General features: G+C 43.6%; 2 protein-coding genes across 4 annotated transcripts in view; one reads left to right on the top strand and one right to left on the bottom strand.

Moving 5' to 3' along the window:
* The window catches only part of Hacd3 (3-hydroxyacyl-CoA dehydratase 3), a 37,908-nt gene extending 32,509 nt beyond the window's left edge, over positions 1 to 5,399 (top strand). Inside the window, exons 8-11 of the mRNA XM_057766597.1 lie at positions 1 to 113; positions 1,356 to 1,462; positions 1,885 to 2,016; positions 5,089 to 5,399. Of these exons, the coding sequence (XP_057622580.1) occupies positions 1 to 113; positions 1,356 to 1,462; positions 1,885 to 2,016; positions 5,089 to 5,165 (429 nt within the window). The 3' untranslated portion in view covers positions 5,166 to 5,399. The remainder of the gene's footprint in view (positions 114 to 1,355; positions 1,463 to 1,884; positions 2,017 to 5,088) is intronic.
* A 1,120-nt stretch (positions 5,400 to 6,519) lies between these two features.
* Positions 6,520 to 22,581, bottom strand: part of Ints14 (integrator complex subunit 14) — a 31,290-nt gene continuing 15,228 nt past the window's right edge. For all 3 annotated transcript variants that reach the window (XM_057766595.1, XM_057766594.1, XM_057766596.1), the window contains 6 exons: positions 22,473 to 22,565; positions 20,030 to 20,174; positions 17,873 to 18,006; positions 11,317 to 11,435; positions 8,568 to 8,633; positions 6,520 to 7,714 (listed from right to left, as the gene is read on the bottom strand). In XM_057766595.1, coding sequence (XP_057622578.1) covers positions 7,463 to 7,714; positions 8,568 to 8,633; positions 11,317 to 11,435; positions 17,873 to 18,006; positions 20,030 to 20,174; positions 22,473 to 22,565 — 809 coding nt within the window. In that variant the 3' untranslated portion in view covers positions 6,520 to 7,462. The remainder of the gene's footprint in view (positions 7,715 to 8,567; positions 8,634 to 11,316; positions 11,436 to 17,872; positions 18,007 to 20,029; positions 20,175 to 22,472; positions 22,566 to 22,581) is intronic.

The raw sequence follows: 22,581 nt of genomic DNA, 5'->3' as shown, positions 1-22,581 counted from the left end.
TTTCTTGGGAGAAATTTTATTCTATTTATCATCTTCGGCACCATGGAAGAAATGCAAAACAAAGCTGTGGTTTTCTTTGTGTTTTATTCATGGAGCGCAATTGAAATTTTCAGGTGGGTATACACTTGCCCCTCTCTGGAGTGGATGTTGTTGCCTTGACTGGAACTTTCATTTGGTTTGGGGCTAGCATTATACACGTGAGAATTCGAGCTCCATCAACGAGCTCTGCAGCTATGGGGACAGAGAACTGCAGAACAAAAGACCTGTCTACTACAGCCTCAGGGTCTCACCATTGGGTTGCAAAGACCCAAGACCCAACCATGAGGGAAGTACTTGAGAAGGCTGGAGGAGCACAAGGTGGGAGCAGCAATCCCGGTGGATGGGTTAGTTAGTCGCCTTCCTGAGGCATGGTAAGCTCTTACTCAGGAGTACTCAAGTCTTGAGCTTAGCTTAGCTATTTTTCTCCCTTTGAATTGTCAGTAAAAAAAATAATAACTTTTGAAATATTAATTCAGTGCCCTGTATAGTGGCACACATCTGTAATTCCAGAACTCCAAAGTCTGAGGCAGGAAGATTGCCATGAATTTGAGGTCAGCCTGATCTATAGACAACAGAAGAATCTATCCATTTGTGTACTTTTTTAGCCACGCCATCCAGTGTCTGCTTCCCCATTGAGTCCTATGCAGCTAGGCTTCTGCAGATTGCCTCCTCAGCTCTAGATGTGAGTAGTAATAGTTTGAGAGTTCATGGTGCACTGGAAAGAGGCAGTGGTGCTTGGCCCATGTCTCAGCTGTGCCTGGGTCTGTACCCTCAGGCATGCTGGATGCAAAAGTATGAAACAGATTCAAGGTTCTTGATTTTAACATTTTCTATTTGGGAAGAAGTGAATTTCTTGTGATGTTTCTTTTTAAAATTTGTTTTTCAGTCAGGGACAGTGTAGCCTAGACTGGCCTTGTTATATAGATTGGGCTGTCCTTGAACTCAGACACCAGCCTGCCTCTACCTCCTCTGTGCTGGGACTAAAGGCGTGCACTGCCATGCCTAGGGTGATGTCTCTTTTAAGGCTGAGCGTTTTCTGACTCCAGATTAGAAGCTTTTTGTATAATTTAGGACCATCTATTTATCCAGAGGTAGAGTTTGGCATCTCTACCCACTGGGAACATAGATGAGAACAAAGCCAATTAGGTTCTAAGCATTCAGTGTGTAGCTGAACAAAGAGGGTTCCTGGAAGAATACACTGAGCCTGCCAGTGGAGTTGGCGTGGAGCTAACCCACATGCTGCCGGTGGCAAACCCTTTGGTATTTGTGAGTGCTCATCTAGGGTCGAATTCAGAACCGAACTCTGTTCTCTATAGGTACCCCTTCTACATGCTGTCTTGCATCGACGTGGACTGGAACGTGCTCACATGGCTCCGTTACACTATGTGGATTCCCTTATACCCCCTGGGATGCTTGTCAGAAGGTATTTTCAGAAACTTTCTGTCTCATAGTGTAGCTCCCAGAGGTGCCCTAGGGGTTAAAAGGCCGTTTTTGCTTCTGCCAGCCTTGGTCTACTTAAGGTGCTGCTAAGACTTTGCAGGGATTCCATAGGTGGGGGGGCTCATCTCACAAGGCTTGGAGGAGAGTGCTCAGGAGCTGCATGCATGCTCTTTATTGACACACTATCCTTAGTGTTCCAAAGTGAGATCTTATTCCTGATAAGCCCATAGCAGCCAGTGTGAGGGCTGTTCTCAGCTCTGTTGACAGCTTAGAGGCAGTGTGAGAGGTCGAGGGAGGGAGGAAACACCTGAAGCCTCAGGCTGGACCTGAGGCCTGAGCTGCTGGAGGCTGTTGCTTCATGCACCTGTTCCATTTGCTTCTCATTATCTGTTTGTTTCCTTCCAGCTGTGGCAGTGATCCAGTCCATTCCAGTATTCAATGAGTCAGGAAGGTTCAGTTTTACTTTGCCATATCCAGTGAAGATGAAAGTCCAATTTTCCCTCTTCCTTCAGGTTTACCTTGTAATGTTATTCTTAGGTAAGTACTAGCTATACATGCACATTCCTGCCATGTGTTAGACAGGATAGCCAAGCAGTTCTACTTCTGAAAGAGTGGCGGGGAAGGTTTTGTTCTTGAAAACAGACCGGGTAGGAGTAAGCTGCGTATGGAGATCTTTTCCTTTTGGTCTAAGTAGCTGAACTATGACTTTCTTGGTCACTGGGAGTCTGTCCAAGATATGGATACTGGGGAAATAGCCCAGGTTATCTCTTGAGGAGTGACTAAGGAACCCTTCTAGAGCTGTAGGAGATAGCTATGCTGCCTCTATTCTGACTAGCTTGAGGGCTGAGGCAGGGTTGCTTAAGCACAGGAATTTTAGCCCAGTCTCAAAAAAAATTGATATATAAGATGGGCAGTCATGTGCACACCTTTAATCCCAGCACTCCAGGGGCAGAGGCAGGCAAATCTTTGTGAGTTCAAGGCCAGCCTCGTCTATAGAGCAACTTCTAGGACAGGTTCCAAAGCTACAGAGAAACCCTGTTTACACGAAAACAAAAACAAATACGTTTCTTTGAGCAGCACATTAATTCCTCATCCATAGGTTGGGAGGTGGAATAATTAGCTGGGCAGTAGTAGCGCACACCTTTAGTCCCAGCACTCAGGAGGCAGAGGCTGGAGGTTCTCTGAGTTTGAGGTTGTGAGTGACTTCTAGGACAGCCAGGGCTACACAGAGAAACCCTGTCTCCTGGAAGAAGAGAAAGAGGTGAACATGCAGCTGGTGGCAAGGGAAGGAGGTAGTGACGGCCTCTTAGGTTGTTGGAAAGCTTCCTGCTGGTCACGACCACCTACTTAGTAATTTAGGTTTGTATAAAACATAAATTCTAAATTAATTCATATAAGTTAAGAACTAATGGGAACAAGAAATAAACCTTAGGGGGCTGGAGAGATGGCTCCGCAGTTAAGAGCACTCACTGACTGGTCTTAACTCAGACGGCCTGAGTTCAATTCCCAGCACTGTCTGGGGTCTCACAACATCTATAGTGGGATCTAATGCCCTTTTCTGCATAGCGGCATACCTGCAGGTAGAACACTCATATACATTAAATAAATCTTTAAAAACATATTTTTAAAAACCCTTATTTATTTGAAAGGTAACTTAAAGGATTCCTTTTAAATGTTTGTTTAGATTTTATCTATCTATCTATCTATCTATCTATCTATCTATCTATCTATCTATCTATCTGCTATCTTAGATAGGGTTTCTATTGCTGTGAAGACACCATGACAACTGTTATAAAGAAAACTTTTAATAGGGGTGGCTTGTTTATAGTTTCGGAAGTTCAGTCCATTATCATCATGATGGGGAGCATGGCAGCGTATAGTCAGATGTGGTACTGGAGTAGCTGAGATGCCTATACCTTGTAGGCAAAAGGAAGTCAGCTGAAAGTTACACTGAGGGAAGCTTGAGCAAGAGAGACCTCAAAGCCCACCTCCACAGTGACACACTTCCTCCAACAAGGTCATACCCACTCCCAACAAAGCCACACCTTCAAATAGTGCTACTCCCTATGAAATTATAGGGGCCAATTACATTCAAACTACCACACCTGCTACATTTGGTTTAGTGGACTTAAGCATAGCTGTCTACGTTGCTGGTAACAGCAGGTTCAGCCACTAGCAGCTGAAAAGCAAGTATTTTTTAAATCAATTTCTGAGAGCCAGGGAGTGGCCTAGGAGGTGCTTTTGGTTTCAGGTCTCATCGACTTTGAGTCAGAGGCCTGCTGCGCCTGTAACTTGTGTAGACGAGACCTCATATGTGGGAGCATTAGTTACCCTCTCCATGTGGCTGCTCCTGACTGACTGAGAAGAGGGACAGCCAGAGCCATGGCACCTTCTGTAACCTAATAGCAGAAATGCATGCCATTATCCCAATTGGCAAGGTATGAAATACTGGAGGAGAGGGGTCATAATAACCATCTTAGAGGCTGCCACTCTGAATTGCAAGAACAGTACCCATACCCTGAGGAGTTAGAAAGCCTAGTGATCTCTGTCACTTAGTGTGGGAGACCTAACTCCCTTGGGATTCTCCAGGATCTCGTAAAGACGTTGGAGTCCTGTGTGGCAGCTCACATTTATAACCACAGCAGCAGGGAGACTAAGGCTAGTCTGGGCAATAGAGTAAGGCCATCTGCAAGAAAGGATAGGACTATTTTCATACGCACCGACTCTGTTATCTTTCCTTTGTGTTACTGTTGTTGAATTTGCAAGGTGTGCATCCTTCTTCAGAATGAAGAAAATCCAAAGTCCCAACTTCAGGTCTTAACCAGGTAGTGCATATTCGTAGGTCAAGGAATTTTTTTTTTTTTCCGGTTTTTCGAGACAGGGTTTCTCTGTGGCTTTGGAGCCTGTCCTGTAACTAGCTCTTGTAGACCAGGCTGGCCTTGAACTCACAGAGATCTGCCTGCCTCTGCCTCCCGAGAGCTGGGATTAAAGGCGAGTGCCACCACCGCCCGGCTGGTCAGGGAATTTTCTATACACCATTTTCTCACAGTAAGTCTGTGGAGTGTTTTTATTCCTGTTGTACAAATGAGGGAAGTGATGTGAGGCTAAGCTTCAGAACTTACTGGCCAAGTAGAATTGGAACTTGACTCTGAAATCCTGTTTCCTGACTACTGTGTTGTTCATCTAGACTGCTTCTTACTAAATGTGTTCTTGAATAGCCTTGCAGGTTTTCATTTGGGCATTTCAATAAACGCATAAGGAGAAAAACAAGCAAAAAAAATTTTTGAACTTAATCATTTATGTAAGGGTATAAACTGTATTGATGATTGTATCAATATTAAAATGCCTCAAAAAATGAGAAAGACAGTCAGATGATCAGATTATAGGAGATAAAGTATGATTAAAAAGTTAAATCTAAGTTGTCCACTATACAGGACTTATCCTTGTCTAAACCTGCATGGCAGAGCATGAGGAGACAGCGCAGTGCAGTACCGCTGCTGGGACCTTAAGATGTATCAATACATTTAGTGCCGTGAAGCACGGGAAACAAACCACAGAACCTCCACTCCAGTCACAAAGACATCTAATCAGTGTTTTCTTTTTTTGCAGGGTTATATATTAATTTTCGTCACCTTTATAAACAGCGCAGGCGGCGGTATGGACAAAGAAAGAAAAAGCTCCACTAAAGAGAAATTTGGTAGCTTTGTGCCGGTTTGAGCTGAATCTATGATTCTTACCATTTTACCTTCTTGTACTGATGTAAAAGTTACTATTATTTTTTAAGTAAGGCTATCTCCTTTCCCCAGTAACATTCCTGAACTTACTGTATTTTATCTTAGTATTGTACTTGCATGACATGGATTTCTGGTATCTGACAACAGGTTCATGCTTCTGTATTTAATGACAGCTAGACTGCCCTACACCTTCTCATTCATGTCCGCTGCTCTTTCCTACAGGTACTATCTATCTTTACAGTTAGGACAGGACTACATTTCCCCAGAAAATGACCAGAAGTGACCCAGGCAGGACCTAATATGTATTATACCCAAAGGGTTACTTGTGTAGGGGGTAAACTGACTTTTTGAAAATCAGGTAAATTTGGTCATTGATTAAACATTTTTGAGCCAGAGTAGGGCTGGAGAACACTTTGTATTTGATGTCTTTTGCTTAAAGACTTTCATTACTACAGCACTTAGCAGCATGGGCATTGAAGAGGCAGAGTGATTTAAAGAAAGTGATTTAAAGAACCTGGGAACATCATGAATATTTCATTCCTAGTTAAATCAGAACTGTCTGCAACACTGGAGAAAGAGGGAGCATTACTTGCAAAACACTGATATTATAAGTTCCAAATGTGAATGAGTGGCTGCAGGGGTCAGAAGGAAACAGAGATTTGGGAGCCTGTGGCAAATACTACAAATACTAAAGTAGGCCAGACACACCTACAAGCTGTCCTGGGCTGTGCACACAGTCAGCCTACAACTTATTTTTTAAAACCTGTGCGCAGTGGGAACTTGAGCTGGGAAATCACCAGGATTCCTGCAGGAAACCCCCGAAAAGGGGAACTGAATAAAACCTAGACCTTAGGGTTGGCCATTGTACAAGATGTTGTCAGTTTCACTGCCACAGTCCATGTAAACCTGGTTATGAGGTAACACTAGAAACAAGAGCTAAGGGTGGCAGCATCCAGGTCTGCCACTCTCAGCAGTTCTTGGGGAAAGGTGACTTGTGTTGTCTCAGCCCAAGGCAGTAAACTGGATTAGCATTAAGCTGGCTGGTCTGACAACCTCATCTCTGTCAGCTTCTGTCAGTGCTTGTTGGTAGTGCCTTCTGGCGTTTCTTCCAGGCAGGTCAGCTTTGCAGCCAACTGTGCTGCTTCCTTGTGCAAAATCCCATGTTCTAGTTGCTGTCTGAGAAAGTGAAAGATTGTGTATTTCTATTAAAACATTTACAGTCAAAATCCTAATAATTTGTGTTTAAAGATTATTTAGACTAACGGTTTTCAAATGGGTAAAGTCTTTGCTTAGGCAAACATTGCCTAGTACTTCACACTAAACCATAAGCGGTGACACAGCCTTTGGAAGCCCGACTTCTATCAGTGTTCTCTGAACCACACTGGCCAGGACCTGGCTGAGGTGCAAATCTTGATCATTGTCAGAAGCTAGGAAGTTAATATAGAACCCAAGAAATGTCAGGATTTAGGAATATGACATTTTGGAAGCCGAATTATATTCAAGGGATAAGATAGAGCAAAACAACGTGTTTCTAAATGAAATCATTTTATAGAAAATCAAATATTTAATTTTCATTTAAAAACATGAACAGGAGGCAGAGGCAGGCGGATCTCTGTGAGTTCGAGACCAGCCTGGTCTACAAGAGCTAGTTCCAGGACAGACTCCAAAACCACAGAGAAACCCTGTCTCGAAAAAACAAAAACAAAAAAAAAATAAAAACATGAACAGGAGTGATTTTACACACATGTGGTTACTGTCTAAAGATTTGTACCTCAGATACACCAGAAGCACCCGAGCACTGCCACTGTATCTTAACAAGTTCTAAGAAAAATTTTGAAACTTGGTGGCATCAGGTTTGTACTTAGACAAGTTTTAGACGTCTGGATTGCTCATTTTAAGCACAGTAGATATGTCCTTGTAATTGAGACGTAAACCTGTAAAAAAAAGTTGCTTTTTGGATGCGGGACGGCCCTTGCTGGGCAGGCTTCCTGAGGGCGGCAGTGGAGCTCTCTCCTCATCTGTCCAAGCGTCTCAGGAGTTGTGCTCAACATGAACCAAAAGCTGTTTTGGACTGAGCCCCATGGAGCTAGTGTGAAAGCCCCTTCGGACCTTTCTCAGACTGCAGTAGAGACATTCAAATTGGCAGTGCTGCTTCTGAGACAGCTCGAGGTCCTTGGATGGCTATTTGGGGCTGAATGGGCTCATTTTCAGACAAAATGAACAGAGAAGGAAAGCTCCAGAGGTTAGCATCACATTCGTTCAGTGCTGCTCCCTGAGAAGTCCGTGTGCAGGGGTGTGATGTTGTGATCATATGCAGCATACTCAGAGGTGCCGGTGCTGGCCAGCTTGAGCTGCTGGGCAGCGTGGGTGAGCTGGAATGCGGCATCTGGGTGGGCTGTGTCAGGCAGCAGGGTGCACTCCCTCTCCAGCATGTCAGCCACTCCTTTGAGCAGGTCCAGGAAACCAAAGGCTAAGGCAGCTTTTCGTAACCTGTTTAGCTCCTGAAACAGACAATTTCCCAAGCACTCTGCTTTAAAGTCAGTTCTTTTTTACCTCAACTTAGGAAGCATTTCTTTAAATAAGAACCAGGGACAGCAGTGTGAAGCGTAACTGGCAAATGGTGTCTGCAGTGTGCTCAGCAGTAGGTGGTTAGCAAGCTGATCACCATTAATGTGCACTTATGCCAAGCCCAGGAAGCACTTTTCACACAGCATCCACGCCAACTAGTTTCTGTCTCCTCATGAGGCATGGGAAAGGCTTGCCCCAAGTGTGAGTGACAGTGAACACATTTGGGGACAGACCAGAGAAACACAAAGCACCCCATTAGCCACTAGGGCGAGTTGTGGGCAAGCTGAGGAGCCACTCTGGTCTCAGGCCTTGTTTTCCCAGGAAGGAGACCCCTATCCTCGTCTACTTGAAGACACGAAGCAGGCAGTCGCAGGGGCCCTTCCAGTTTCTCAGACATGGTGCTGGTTATCCTGTACTAGGGAAAATGAATGATCACCTCCATACCAAGTCTTCCTTCTTGAACTGGACACAAGTAGGACATACAGACTGCAGAAGCTTTGCAGAGGACAAGAGCCTGGATGAATCCCAGCTTTGGGGAGTCTGGCTGGCTGAAAGCTTTCCTATTGAACTCTGATTAAAACTGTATTTTGTCCAATGTCCACAGATTGTTCGTAATTAGGTTTAAAGGCAGTAAGATGATACTCAGACAAGGTAGGTGTGATATCTGAGAGCTGCTCACCTGAGGCTACAGGAGTACCTCACTGTAATCACGTGGTGCACACTCATAATTCTACCCCCACACTCTTAACTACCATGATTTTTCTACTACAGTTCTGACAGTCTCACCTTATAGAATGTTTGTGTTTTTTCAGGGAGCTTCCTTGCATTTCTTAAGATCTTCTGTACATCTGTCTATGAGGCATAAAAAGAGTTCAACGTTAGAATTCTGTGGCTTTAAAGAAAAAAGGGGGGGGCTAGAGAGATGGCTCAGTGGTTAAGAGCACCGCCTGCTCGTCTAAAGGTCCTGAGTTCAATTCCCAGCAACCATATGGTGGCTTACAACCATCTTTAATGAGATCTGGTGCCTTCTGGCCTCTAGGCATGCATGTAGACAGACTACTATATACACAATAAATAAATAAATCTTTAAAAAAAAGAAAACCAACCCAGTAGCTTATAAGAACAGACTGTCAACATGAAGAATTCTTCTAAGGTGATAGTATTCTGCTCAACACCTTCCTCCTTTAAAAGGCTTGACGGTATTAAATCAATCGTCTCATAGAAATAGACCCAGTGCACCTACAAATCTATGGACAGAACATTGATGGGGAAAGAATAACTGTTGTTGAAAACTGAATGAGTGCAAAAAAAAAAAAAAAAGTTGAACCTTTAGTTCACAGGACATTACAAAAAAAGATCAGCTCAAAATGGGGCTGGAGACATGGTTCAATGGTTAAGCACACAGGAGTTTCCTGTCTGGAACTAGGTGGTGCCAATGACCACCTAACAGTATACACTGCTGAATCTGTACATCTTTAAATGGATGAAATGGTAAATTTAATGTGTACGTTACTAAAATAAGAAAACAAACAAAAATCCAGGGCTAAAATAGTGATTCAGTCAAAGTAGCTCTGAGCTTCCTGGCCAGAAAGTGCTGGGGTCAGGGATAGACAAGGAAGGAACAGAGACGAGGCTACAGCCCCCTTAGTCAAGGCAGGATTGCTTCAGCCTCTAGGGAAAGGTCTCAAGGAGCCAATGCAGTCAACAGAAGCACTTCGTCAGCTGGAATGCCTCTTCTCAGTGCACTGAGCTTAGAGAAACCTTTTTTTTTCTTTTTTCAAGACAGGGTTTTTCTATGTAGCTCTGGAGCCTATCCTGGAACTAGCTCTTGTGGACCAGGCTGGCTTTGAACTCAGAGATCCGCCTGCCTCTGCCTCCCGAGTGCTGAGATTAAAGGTGTGTGCCACCACTGCCCGGCTAAGGTGCCCAAAGGAAAAGGGAGTTTCCCAAGTGGCTGTTACAATAGAAATAAGTGGCTGTGTCAGTGGAAGGAGAATGGTCCTCAAGTGCCTTGCCTGAACGCACCATGCTTAGGTAACAATTCTAACTCCCTACGGAACTGATTTGCGAATTATAATGTTACGTGGCTGGAGCCCCTAGGAGGGCAGCACCATTAAGGGAACAGAGGAACCCTGGCTTTTCTCAATTCTTTCTCTTGGCTATAAGATAAGCAAGTTTGCTCCTCTATCAGTTTCTGCCATGATGACATCACAGGGCCAAAGCTCTGGAGACTCACAAACCCATGAGCCCAAACAAACCTTTTCTGTTTATAAACTGAACACACACACTCTGGCTTGGATTTTATTGTAGGGATAGAAGAAATAGCCAGAAGATTTAGGCCTTTTTGAACACTGTGTGGAACTTACCCTTGAGAAGCTCTACCCACACTTGGGTCTGTCTGACATTTTGTAACTCTTTAGAGAAGTCCACACTAACAATATGCTCTTAGGCCTGTCTTTACGCACACCCTGTTCTTGTAACCCTCAGGCCTATACTAAAATTATTAAACCTTAACTCTGCTTCATTAAAAAAAAAAACAAACATAACGGCCAGGTGTGGTAGTGAAGGCCTTTAATCACAGCACTCAGGAGGCAGAGGCTGGGGGATCTTTATGAGTTTGAGGCCAGCCTGGTCTACACAGCCAGTTCAGGACAGATAAGGCTACAGTGGAGTAAGACCCCATCTTACCGTGCACTCCAAGAAAAAACCCTACAACTTGGCACGTCAAGACTTTTAAACTCAAGTCCAGTGTTAGCCCATGAGGCCCCACCCCTAAGCAAAGATCTACAGCAACTGATCATCATTTGGTGAGGGAGACTCAGTTTTCCTAAGGGACATGGCTCCTGGTAGGTTACTCATGCTTTGGTGCATGGCTCTCCACCCATGTGTGATGTGGGCAGCACTAGTTGGATTTGCTAGGTTATTTTTTAAAAAATTAAAAAAATATGAATTTAGGAAGAGGGTATGTTGGGGAGGACCTGGGAGAAGTTGGAAGGTAAAGGGGTGGATGTGATCAAAATACACTGTACTGATGTGCAAAATTTCCAAGAAATATTTCTAAAAATCCAGTGCTGGGAAACTAGGTGTGATGGCTTATATGTCTGTAATCCCAGCACTTAGGAAGTGGATGCAGGAGGATGAGGCATTCAAGGCCAGCCTGGACTGTATGAGACTGCCTCAAAAATACAAAATAAATAAAATAAAATCCAATGCTAGGAAATACATTTTTCTGGAAATGGTACCCTGCATCCTGTTAATAGACAGGAAAAACTGTACAAGGCATTTGTTGTTTTTTTGACCATGATAGCAGGAAGCCCAGAACCAAAGTTCTCAAATACAATTACAATTTTTGTTATTGCTCTAAACTTTGTAAAAAATGATTTTGTTATTTATGTGTCTCACTGTAGGACATCTCATATCCTTTTGGGAAATAAGGACAGGCATTAGAAGTAAATGAATTACATAGCATCAAAGGAGAGAAAAATCAAATGCTTTCACTGCCCCCAGCAGAAAGCAATGTGAACACTGTCATTACCTGCAGGCCGCTGGGTTTGATCCAGACAGTCACATTCTGGGCATAACTGCGTTTGTTTTTGGGCTGCAGGGGGAATGGACTCTTGTTGTCGTCCTCCCCATAAGGATTTTCTTTAGCATCTTAAAGAAAAAGACAATTTTGAAAATGACACCTGGAGAACACAATTACATTTCCAATTAGGCAATTAGCTTTTTGAATCACCCATCATTATTCAAGAAATTGCATTAACTCCAGACACGTTGGAGAACCTGTTCTCAATAGGCAGGTCACTGAATAGGAGAGCTAACAATCAGAGGAGACCTAGCTAAATGAAGACCAGCTTAATGTCCTTAAAGAAACATAAAGGCCAAAGGGGAAAACAAGCACACACACTGGGAGAACATAATTTAAAGATACACACACACAGTTCTAGAGTTTAGCCTAGAACACTTCATCCAAACTTCCCATGGTTCGAGAAACATCTACACCTGTGCTAACATCACAGCCACCAGTCACTCACTGAACACTTGACCTAGACCTCAATTTTATATGTTCCTTAATTTTAAATTTAGATGTCTATGTGGTTAGTGGCTATGGAGTCACACAATATATAGTCGAGGCAGATAAAGCCGGAGTTGTAGTGTAAGACCTTGTTTCAAAACACTAACACACACAGAAATTCTGACAGTCAAATTCTTTTTTTTTCTTTCTTTTTTTTTTTTTTTTTTGGTTTTTCGAGACAGGGTTTCTCTGTGGTTTTGGAGCCTGTCCTGGAACTCGCTCTTGTAGACCAGGCTGGTCTCGAACTCACAGAGATCCGCCTGCCTCTGCCTCCCAAGTGCTGGGATTAAAGGCGTGCGCCACCACCGCCCGGCGACAGTCAAATTCTTTAAAGCCACTGCAGTTTTGTAGTATGCAGATCAATGCTTCCTGAGTCAACGGAACCACTACACATTTACAAAACACACACCTAGAGGCTTCCTTTGCCTTTTGTTACCATGGTTTGGGCTGGACAGAGCAGGAGATCTTTCCTACCAGTTCTGGAAGCTGAAGTCCTTTGCGCAAATACTCATGTTGATTCATGTTGAAAATTGAAATTAGACCAATTTGTCAAACTGAGCCCAATCCACCCCCCCCCCCCCCCACCACCACCACACACACAAGGTTTCTCTGTGTAGCCCTGGCTGTCCTGGAATTTGCTTTATAGACCAGGCTGGCCTCAAATTCAGATATCTGCCTGTCTCCACCCCTGTTCCACCCCACGCCCACCCCCAGTGCTAGAATTAAAAGTGTGGGTCGCCATGCCTAGCTGAGCCACAAATTTTGTGTTTTTAATTCTCATATATTATACCCCAACCAGTTTCCCCTCCCTTCTCTTCTCCCAGTCCCATCTCCCCCATCTTCCTGGATCCATTCCTTCTCTGTTTCCCTTCATAAAAGGGCAGGCCTCCTGGGGATATCAATCAACATGGCATATCACACTGCGGTAAGACTAGGCACCTCCTCACATATTAAATGAGGAACCCAGTAGGAGAAAAGGATCCTAAATGCAGGCAAAAGAGGCAAGAGACAGCCTTTGCTCCCACTGTGAGGCCCAAATTCTTTATTCCTGATTTGGTCATTAATCAAAACCCCTGCTAACAATAACACTCAGGAGACAAAACAGAGCTGCTGTGAACTGAAACCAGTCTGGGCTGAGTGGACTCAACCTCACAACCGACCAGTCAACTAAGCAACACCTTAATCTGGACCAGAGTACCTCTATCAGCACACAACCCTCTTCTCCACTAAAAGCACTGCTCCAACTTTTTAGATGTATTTCCATTAGTACTTACCAATATAGAAACCCCTTTAAGCCAGGCCAAGGTCTCCCTAGTCCTGTCCCATACAACATCCTTATTTCCGAGTTCCTTGTTCCCATTCATAATCTTTGCCCGCCTTGCAAAGAATGCTCTCCTGCCCCCTTTCGTTCATTTATTCATCACCTACTGCAAGATCTCTGTATATAACACATACTGTGCTAGGAATTGTGCCTAGATAAGATATTTATTTATTTTTGGCTTTAAGGAATACAAAGAATAATTATTTAAAACAAAAGAATTATTAAATTCCAATTAGGTGAGTCACCCAGAAAAGCAATAACAATAGCTATTAAAAACAAGTAAGGCTCAAAATGGTGGGCATACCCAAGGTTTCATAGTGATTCAGTATACTGGTTTCCCATCATTCAATACTGCTGTTCCCTACCTACTCCATTTAACCTGTCTATATTCCAGGACTAGATACTAATCTACTCACCCGTGACTGGCTGACAGTGATTTCTTTGCATCCAGTTATTCTATAGCATTCAAGGTCAGTACCAAATATGCCAACATCTAGCCACAGCCTCCGAACCTTGTTTGGAACTTATATATGGTACTTTCATTTGCAGAAACTTGGATTAGCAGGAAATACTGCACTTATGAAAGAGAACAAGAAAATCTGAGAAAGCCGGGTGATGGTGGTGCACGCCTTTAATCCCAGCACTCAGGAGGCAGAGGCAGGTGGATCTCTGGAGTTCGAGGCCAGCCTGGTCTACAAGAGCTAGTTCCAGGACAGGCACCAAAGCTACAGAGAAACCCTGTCTCAAAAAACCAAAACAAAAAACAAAACAAAACAAAACAAACAAAAAAAATCTGAGAAGACATGATAACAGAAATAAAAACAAAACAAAAACCACATAGGTGCATGGTAAAGTTGAAGACAGAGAACAAAACAAACCGCAACAAAACAAAACAAATGGGAAAATGAAAGAGGTGCATACAACACTGCCCCAGAAGAAGAGAGAGGGAGGTAAGCCAGAGAAGTCACGTGCTCAGCACGGGTTCAGGCAGATGAATGTAGAAAGCAATAGCTACGGCTCTCCTCTGAAAACTCAGAATACCAGAGGTACAAAGGCACTAGCAGGCCAAACTGCCAATCAAGTGTAAAAGAAATGAGATGTTTCCAAATGTGCAAGATTTCAAAATAGACATGTCACTCACACCCTTTCCTCAGCCAGTCATCACACAGAAGAGAGCTAAAAAGACATCCTTCAAAAGTCATATATGTCCCAGCAACATACATACCTACCCCATCGAAAAATGCAAAATAAATTAAGACTTAGCTATGTACTTGTATTGCTTAGGAAGGTAGGTAAAAATACCGAAAGAAACAAATGACTGTCTCTGGGGCAGAACTAGGAAGGATTGATATAAGCAATATATTTGTATGTTCTGCTCTGAAAAACAATAAAAACAGCACTTGCAATTATATGCCCACTGTGTATCACACACTTTACACATATTTTCTGTTGAGGTTTGAATGAGAAATGTCATCTGGGGAACCTTTTGGACAGGACGAAACCAAGCAAGATTGGGCTTTATGGGAAAGAGACTTGAGGGTTACAGGCCAACTCTACCAGCTTCAACTCTTCCTGATCCATGGAGACGAACAAGGTTTGCTTAAGTCCCCAGGGCCACAGGCAGAGGAACTCCAGCTGTCGTCAGCATGGAAGGCATCCTCTAAAACCTGTCTTCCGCTGCCTGTCTGGTCCTCTACCCCAGACACGAGAGCTACTACACTGCCTCGGCAGCCCTCAGCACAGGCGTTCTTACTGCCATCTCTAACCATGCCAATCCCAATCTGAAATGAAACAAAATGGTCAATTCTGCAGTTTCTTGCTGTTGCTAAAAGTCTTTTTTTTTCTGGGGAGCTGTAAACAATGCTTCTTCCTGTCCTGAAGCTCCACATAACAAACCAAGGCACAATTCCACCTAAATTCACCTTGGGTAACTTATAAGTTTACTGATCTTACTTATAGAGGATAGGGGAAAGGTTACTTACAGGAATGTAGGTGTTCCCCTGCCTCAAAAGGCCAGACAATGTCTTTAGCAGCATGTATGTTGGCTTTCTCACAGCTACACTAATGGCTCCCTTCTTTAGTCCTTTCCTGCTTATATACTCTAGCCTGTCCCAGGAGGTCACATGCAATTAGGGCAGAATTGCATAAACATGGTGTGTATGTGTGTGTGTGGGGGGGGCAAGTACTCTGATGAGAGTCCCGTGACCTTCCTGCCCCTACCAATCATCAAACCCAGCTGGGATGATCTTTTACAAGTGGACACAGCTGAACCTATGAAGAAGCAGTTTGATGGGAGGACAGTCCTGTACACCACTAGTACAGTGCTTGACAAACTCAAGTTCAATAGATGCTAGGTTTCTTAGTCTCACTGAAGAGGAGAAAAACCATACCAATACAAAAACAGGAAAACAAAACAGTCAGTTTGGTGTTTACTGTCTGAATGTAAATCTCTACATGTGGGGCCCAGAAAATAGAATTTCTAAAGTTTATTTTCATACATAAAAACTCAAAGGGGCTGGAGAGATGGCTCAGTGGTTAAGAGCACTGACTGCTCTTCCAGAGGTCCTGAGTTCAATTCCCAGCAACCACATGGTGGCACATGGCCATCTATAATGAGATCTGGTAACCTCTTCTGGCTTGCAGGCATACATGGAAGGAATGTTGTATACATAATAAATAAATCTTAGCTGGGCGGTGGTGGCTGGCGCATGCCTTTAATCCCAGCACTCGGGAGGCAGAGGCAGGCGGATGGATCTCTGTAAGTTCGAGGCCAGCCTGGTATACAAGAGCTAGTTCTAGGACAGGCACCAAAAACTACAGAGAAACCCTGTCTTGAAAATCTAAAAGATGGGGGCTGGAGAGATGGCTCAGAGGTTAAGAGCATTACCTGCTCTTCCAAAGGTCCTGAGTTCAATTCCCAGCAACCACATGGTGGCTCACAACCATCTGTAATGAAGTCTGGTGCCCTCTTCTGGCCTGCAGGCATACACACAACAGAATATTGTATACATAATAAATAAATAAATAAATATTTAAAAAAAAGAAAAAGAAAAAAAAGAAAATCTAAAAGAAAAGAAAACAAAACAAAAAAACCCCTCAAATTTGTGAACTACCCCTTAAGTAACTCCACTTACTCTCACCCTGTGGCCCAGAGTGATCTGCTATAACTAAGGGTCCTTCTGCCTGTAACTGCTGCTTTCCTTACTTGACTCCTGCAGGGATTGCCTCTAGGCACTTCCACAGGTGTTTCTTAGGCTCAAATATGATGAATAAATGTTTACCCCAAGGCTATTCTGTTCACTTTCAATTCATAGACTGTTGTGGTGGTTTCAGTGAGAATGACCCCAAAGGCTCATATATTTGAATGCTAGGTTCCCAGTTAGTGGAACTGTTTGGGAAGGCTTAGGAGGTGTGGCCTTATTGCCACACCCAGATATAGGTGGTACTGAGGATTGAACTCAGAGCTTCATGCATTGCCAGGCAAGTATTCTACCAGCACCAGCCCTGGAGTGCAAATTTTATTTGTATGTCTTACCTGTATTAGGGACACCAGCATCTGCACATATCCCCTAACTGCTATCCTGAGTGCTGTCCTAATACCAGAGGAGCTGATCATCCTGCTCAGCTGTGCTGCCCATTATCTGCAGAACAGTCATTTCAGAGAAGGCCTAGTCAGCTCTAACCACAGCCAATCTCTAACCTACCTTCTGCCCCTCCCGATGTGCTCAGAGTGCTACAGCTTCTTCCCTTCCAACAGGTATTCAACAGCCCTTTCTTCATCAGTTCAGCAAACTTTTCAAAACTCAGCCAGTGTGCTTCTGCCCTGTGAAGATCTCCTGAGTCACAGACAGCTGATCCGATCACCCTGTCCTGGCTGACCTGACATGCTCTCTGTTGAGTCCAATTCCCATCAGTCTTGGAAACCTCCAGCTACCTTTTATCTACCTGGCACAGAACGGATAGATGTTTCTGAACTGGAAATGGAATCAACAGGGTCGAGGGTAAGAACAGCAAAGTGAGAAGGAGGAACAGTGTAAGTAGCGAGGAGGAGGAGACAGTGGTCTCTGCATATGCTGAGCTCGATGCTGACAGTGCAGCTGAGAACTGGAAACACGACACATGGACGCGAGGGACACCAGGTGAGACTCAAGAAGATCTGGGAGTCTGAACCCACTATAGCTGAAGAAATAACCCAGAAAGAGCACAAACAACAGGAGAAAGCAAAGAACATTTTGGAAATGGAGGCAACAGGAAGACAAGGAGACAAGAAATAGGAAAGCCAGACAAAAATCAGTAGCGACACCTCTCAAGTCAAGAGAAAAGCATTTCCAGAAGGAAGAGGACTCTGTGGCCTAAGAATGACTGACTGTACAAAAGAAAAACATGGAGTTTTCCATTCAGAGCAGCCAACAACACTACTGCCAATATAAATATTGTCAATACAAATATATATATATATGTGTATATATATATATAATAGACAATATAAATATAAACAAAGATACTTATTTTAGTCAATATAAACGTTTGTTTTCCTTGAGCTGAGAAAGTTAGATGCAAGCCTCAAACACTCTGAGATCCTCTATGTGTGCACCCGCATCAGAGAGGTCAGGCATGCTCCAACACCACCCAAAAACATTCAGAACACCATAGAGACAACCAAGTCAAGTAAGTAGAATCTGGTCTGGGTTATACCTGAAATGGGACCCAACTGTGCCATTTTCCCCAGCCATGGGAGAGGTTCTGGGCCAGGTTCAAAGAGAGACATCATGAGGTTTGACTTCTTCTTGCTATCAGCTTGCGAGTAGAGCATCCCATGCCATTCAGGACTAGATGGAGAGAAGATGGAAGAGCAGACCATCAAACCTAGGATTGTCAGGTTAAGAAGTCTAGGTTCTGCTTTCTGTTGTTGTTGGTTTTTTTTTTTTTTTTTCTTTTTTTTGAGACAGGGTTTCTCTGTGGCTTTGGAGCCTGTCCTGGAACTAGCTCTTGTAGCCCAGGTTGGCCTTGAACTCACAGAAATCCACCTGCCTCTGCCTCCCAAGTGCTGGGATTAAAGACGTGCACCACCACCGCCCAGCCCAAAGCCAAATCTTTTTTTTTTGGTTTTTCGAGACAGGGTTTCTCTGTGGTTTTGGAGCCTGTCCTGGAACTCGCTCTTGTAGACCAGGCTGGTCTCGAACTCACAGAGATCCGCCTGCCTCTGCCTCCCGAGTGCCAAATCTTAAACCCCCAAAATGCACATAGTATTTCCAATTCTCTGAAACCCATATTAGTTAGACAAAATTGTGTGTGTACAGTGAAAGCAGTTTAAAAGAAGAAAACCTTGCAAAGCACAGGAAGCAGCAGTCCAAGCACAGAGGAGTAAGACTGAGGCCTCCTGAAGTCACAGCAGTGGCACTACAGGCAAGGTCTCCCAACAGTCAGAAAATACTCTAGGCCCCAGCTTCCGAAAGGACCTTAGGTGATGCTCATATCATAAGCCAACAGGAGCTTGGGTGCCAAGAAATAGATCAGGTAACTATTAAGGGCACTTGTTGCACTTGCAGAGGACCAGGGTTTGGTTCTGAGCACCCATATTTGGCAGCTCATGACCCCCTGTAACTCCAGTTCCAGTTTCTGACCTCTATGCATCAGCACTTGCCTACACACACACACACACACACACATACATACACACACACACACACACACACACACGTAAAAATAAATCTAAGAAAGAAAATAACTATTCTTTTTGGAATTTTCACTTAAGCAGAGTTAATCTTAACCTTTTGATCTTCTGTATCTGTCAATCATGGCCAGAGGGCTACCCCCTCTTTTCTAACACCAGGTGACACAGGAAGGGAAGCAGAAGGCTATGCAGATTTCATGACTGCAGGCGGGATGAAAGCTAGTTCTTTCCTCACAGGGCAGGAAGTCAACAAGGTGGTTGAATGAGTTCTATATGAAGCATGTAGGTTAAGAACTCTGGCTCTTGGGGCTGGAGAGATGGCTCAGAGGTTAAGAGCACTGACTGCTCTTCCAGAGGTCCTGAGTTCAATTCCCAGCAACCACATGGTGGCTCACAACCATCTGTAATGAGATCTGGTGCCCTCTTATGGCCTGAGGGCATACATGGAGGCTGAACACTGTGTATACAATAAATAAATAAATCTTTAAAAAAAAAAAAAAAAAAAAAGAACTCTGGCTCTTCAGTTTTCTATCTTTGTGACCCTGGGTGATTTCCCCTGTCTCTCTAAGCTTCAGTGTTCTCACCCCGTGCAGTGCTGAGATGACATTAACTAACATACATGACATACTCCGGAGGATGCCTGGACATGGCAAATGCTCAATGTTAGTAGCATCTTTCTCCCCACTTAGTTCTATTTTCCCATTTTATAGATGAGGAACCTGAGTGCTAAGGTATTAAAGCAAGTCACAGGGTCCGATAACCAAAACCCAGATAAGCCAAACAGGATTTAAAAAGAGGAAAACTTGCCAAGTATGATTGGTATAGCTGCAACCCCAGCACTTTGGAGACTGAGGCAAGTGGATCATGGGTGTGAGACTAGCTTGGGTCATACAGCAAAATCCTCTCTCAAAAAATACAGTAAATATATGAACAAAAAAATCAAGAGGAACATAAAGAAAGCATAGACCATAAAGTCAATGTAATTACAAAGGTAGTTTCACACTTTTGGGGATGATAAAGAAGCATAAAATACTGGAGGTAGGAAAGGACAGGGAAAGGGAAGTGGGCAGGGAGAGGAAAAGGTGACCAAGATCTTCCATTTCTTTCATCAGCGTCTGTGAAACATTTCACCTTATCGTTCCCTTTGTGTCAACCAAATACAAATGACGTCCTCCTACCCTAGCTGTACAATCGCCACCATTCCTTCCACTTTCAGGCTACCATGGAGCAGCACACAGAAGTTGGGTATTTTGCCAGCGATCTGATTGGCTGAATTTTCATCTTCATTGTCATCAGTGATGCCAGTACCCACTTCATCACCTTCTGTAAGACAGATGAGCAAGAGTTAGCTACAAAACTAAACTCTTGACTGTTTCTTGCCTTGAAGGGAAAAATACATGGAGCTGTAAAGAAATATTACAACATGTTAGAAAAACACAGTTTTTTGGTAAGCAATCATATAAAGACTTTTCAAATGATGTATTAATCCTATGTATATGAAACATACAGAACAGGCAACCTACAGAGAAAAGGAATATTAGGACCCATGGTTAATATGGTCTCCTTGGTGGACGATGAGAAGGTTCAAAAATGGAAGGCGATGATGACCATACACATGCTGTAAATATGCTTTGAAAAGACACCACGTGGGCTGGGTGTGGTGGTGCACACCTCTGATCCCAGCACTTGGGAGGCAGACAGGCAAATCTCGGTAAATTTGGAGCCAGCTTGATATAAAAAGGACAGTCAGGGTTGTCACATAGAGAAACCCTGTCTTGAAAAACAAACAAGATACCACTTAATTATATTTTTCTCTTTAAAAAAAAATACACATGTACACGCCCATGTATGCAGATGCATGTGCATATGTGCACATATGTGTGGAGGCCAGAGGACAATCTCAAGTGTTATTTTCAGAAATTCATCCACTCTGAGCAGTTTTTTAACTGGCTTGGAGCTCACCAACGAGGCTACAAAGGCTGGCCAGTGAGTTTCAGAGTTCCGCCTGTCTCTTGCCTCCGTAGCCTTGGGATTACAAGCTTTTGTCATCCTATCTAGATTTTTCTCTTCAAAACATTTGTTTGTTTATTGAGACTGACCTACCACAGAGTAGCTGGTCTACAAGTCTATACCCACTCAGCTTAAATTGGTGACCGAATTCAGGTCTTCTTGTCTGTAAGGCAAGTTCTTTAACAACTACACTACTTCCCAGCCCATTTAAAAAAACAAACAAACCTTTCTTTTTTGGGGTGCTGGGTATCAAATTTAGGGCTTTAGATGTGATTGACACGTTCCTTACTATTGAGTTCATTTCTTCACTCCAATTATACACACTTTAAATTTGTGAGTGACAGTCCAGGGACTGTATAGAACGGTTTTGTGCCATTCCTGTGGGAATTCAGTGAGATGCCATCAGGAGGCTTGAGGCATCAACTAAACAATCGACAAAGAAGTGTTAAGTGCGGCCTATGCTGACAGTCCTTACACACCAGACACAAGTACGCAATGGTTCCTGTATGAACTTCTTCCCTGAACTTCCCAACTCCAGGTTCTCTCCCATGCTGCTGTAGGTGAGTCTTCCTACAGTTAACGTCTCTCTAGGAACAGCCGTCTGCTCTCTTGTTCGGACTCTTCACTGCAATAGGCAGAATCTTCCAGTAGAGATTGGTATTTAATGCTCCTAAAAATACCGCCCTGTTCTGCCTTCCCTTATTTGTCCTTGTTTGTTCCCTGCTCCCAATACTGTGCTTATTTTCTGTCTAGTAATTATATAGGCACACCTGACCATTAGGGCAATCTGGACGTTCTCTGAGAACATAAGTTCATAAACACAACAATTCCAATAAGCTGCTATGGGTGAGTATTAAGATTCTGCTTGTGAACTGGGCATGAGGACTCATGCCTGTATGCCAGCACTCAGGAGGCTCAGGCAGACACGGTGTTCTGAGTTTGAGGTCAGCCTAAGGTACAGAGTGAGACCTTAGCTCATAAAACAAACAAAAGAACATCAAATGATTCTTGCTGTGAATGTAGCTGAGACAATGAGGCAGTCACAGAACATATGATGCAGTAGGTGGAAGTATGACTCGCTACATATGCTTCTTGAAGAGAGCTGGTAAAAATGGTCAGTGTGGAATACAGAAAATGAACATTTCAAAGAGCTAAAGTTCGGCCTATTTCAGAGGGATGCTGAATTTGGGGACATGACTTTATAGTTATTAGAGAGGCATGATCTGCAATGAAACCTCACAATGGGGGTCACAAGCATTCAATAACATTTTATATCTTGTTTCCGACATGCTTGGCAGCAGCAGAACAGAGCAGGTCTGACCTTTCCCCTTCTCTCTCAGTTCCTATTAGGAAAGCTGTGGATGGGGACCCTAGAGCTGTCACCTCCCCATGAGTGCACAACCCACGGCACACTGTAACACCAGGAGTTCCCACAGTGCAAGGCAGCACCTTATCTAGTCTGGGATCCGAGGCAATACTCAATTTCTAAAATCCAATTTATTTCTTTTCCTTTATTTCCGTACAGTGGGCCAGCTTACCATCTAACACTGAAGAACTGACTTTAGAGAACACGAAGTTTCATGTGAACAAAAATACGAGACGAGAACTCACCTTTGTTAAGTGCTATGGGCAAGACCAAATGCCTGGACAAAACTGGGGGGCTGGAAATATCAGCTATGTCAATAAAGCCCACTATTTCCAAGTCTGCAAGGGAGGAATA

Source organism: Chionomys nivalis, chromosome 4, assembly GCF_950005125.1.
Source record: "Chionomys nivalis chromosome 4, mChiNiv1.1, whole genome shotgun sequence".
Taxonomy (NCBI): Eukaryota; Metazoa; Chordata; class Mammalia; order Rodentia; family Cricetidae; genus Chionomys; species Chionomys nivalis.
This window is presented reverse-complemented; position numbering and strand designations above follow the sequence as displayed.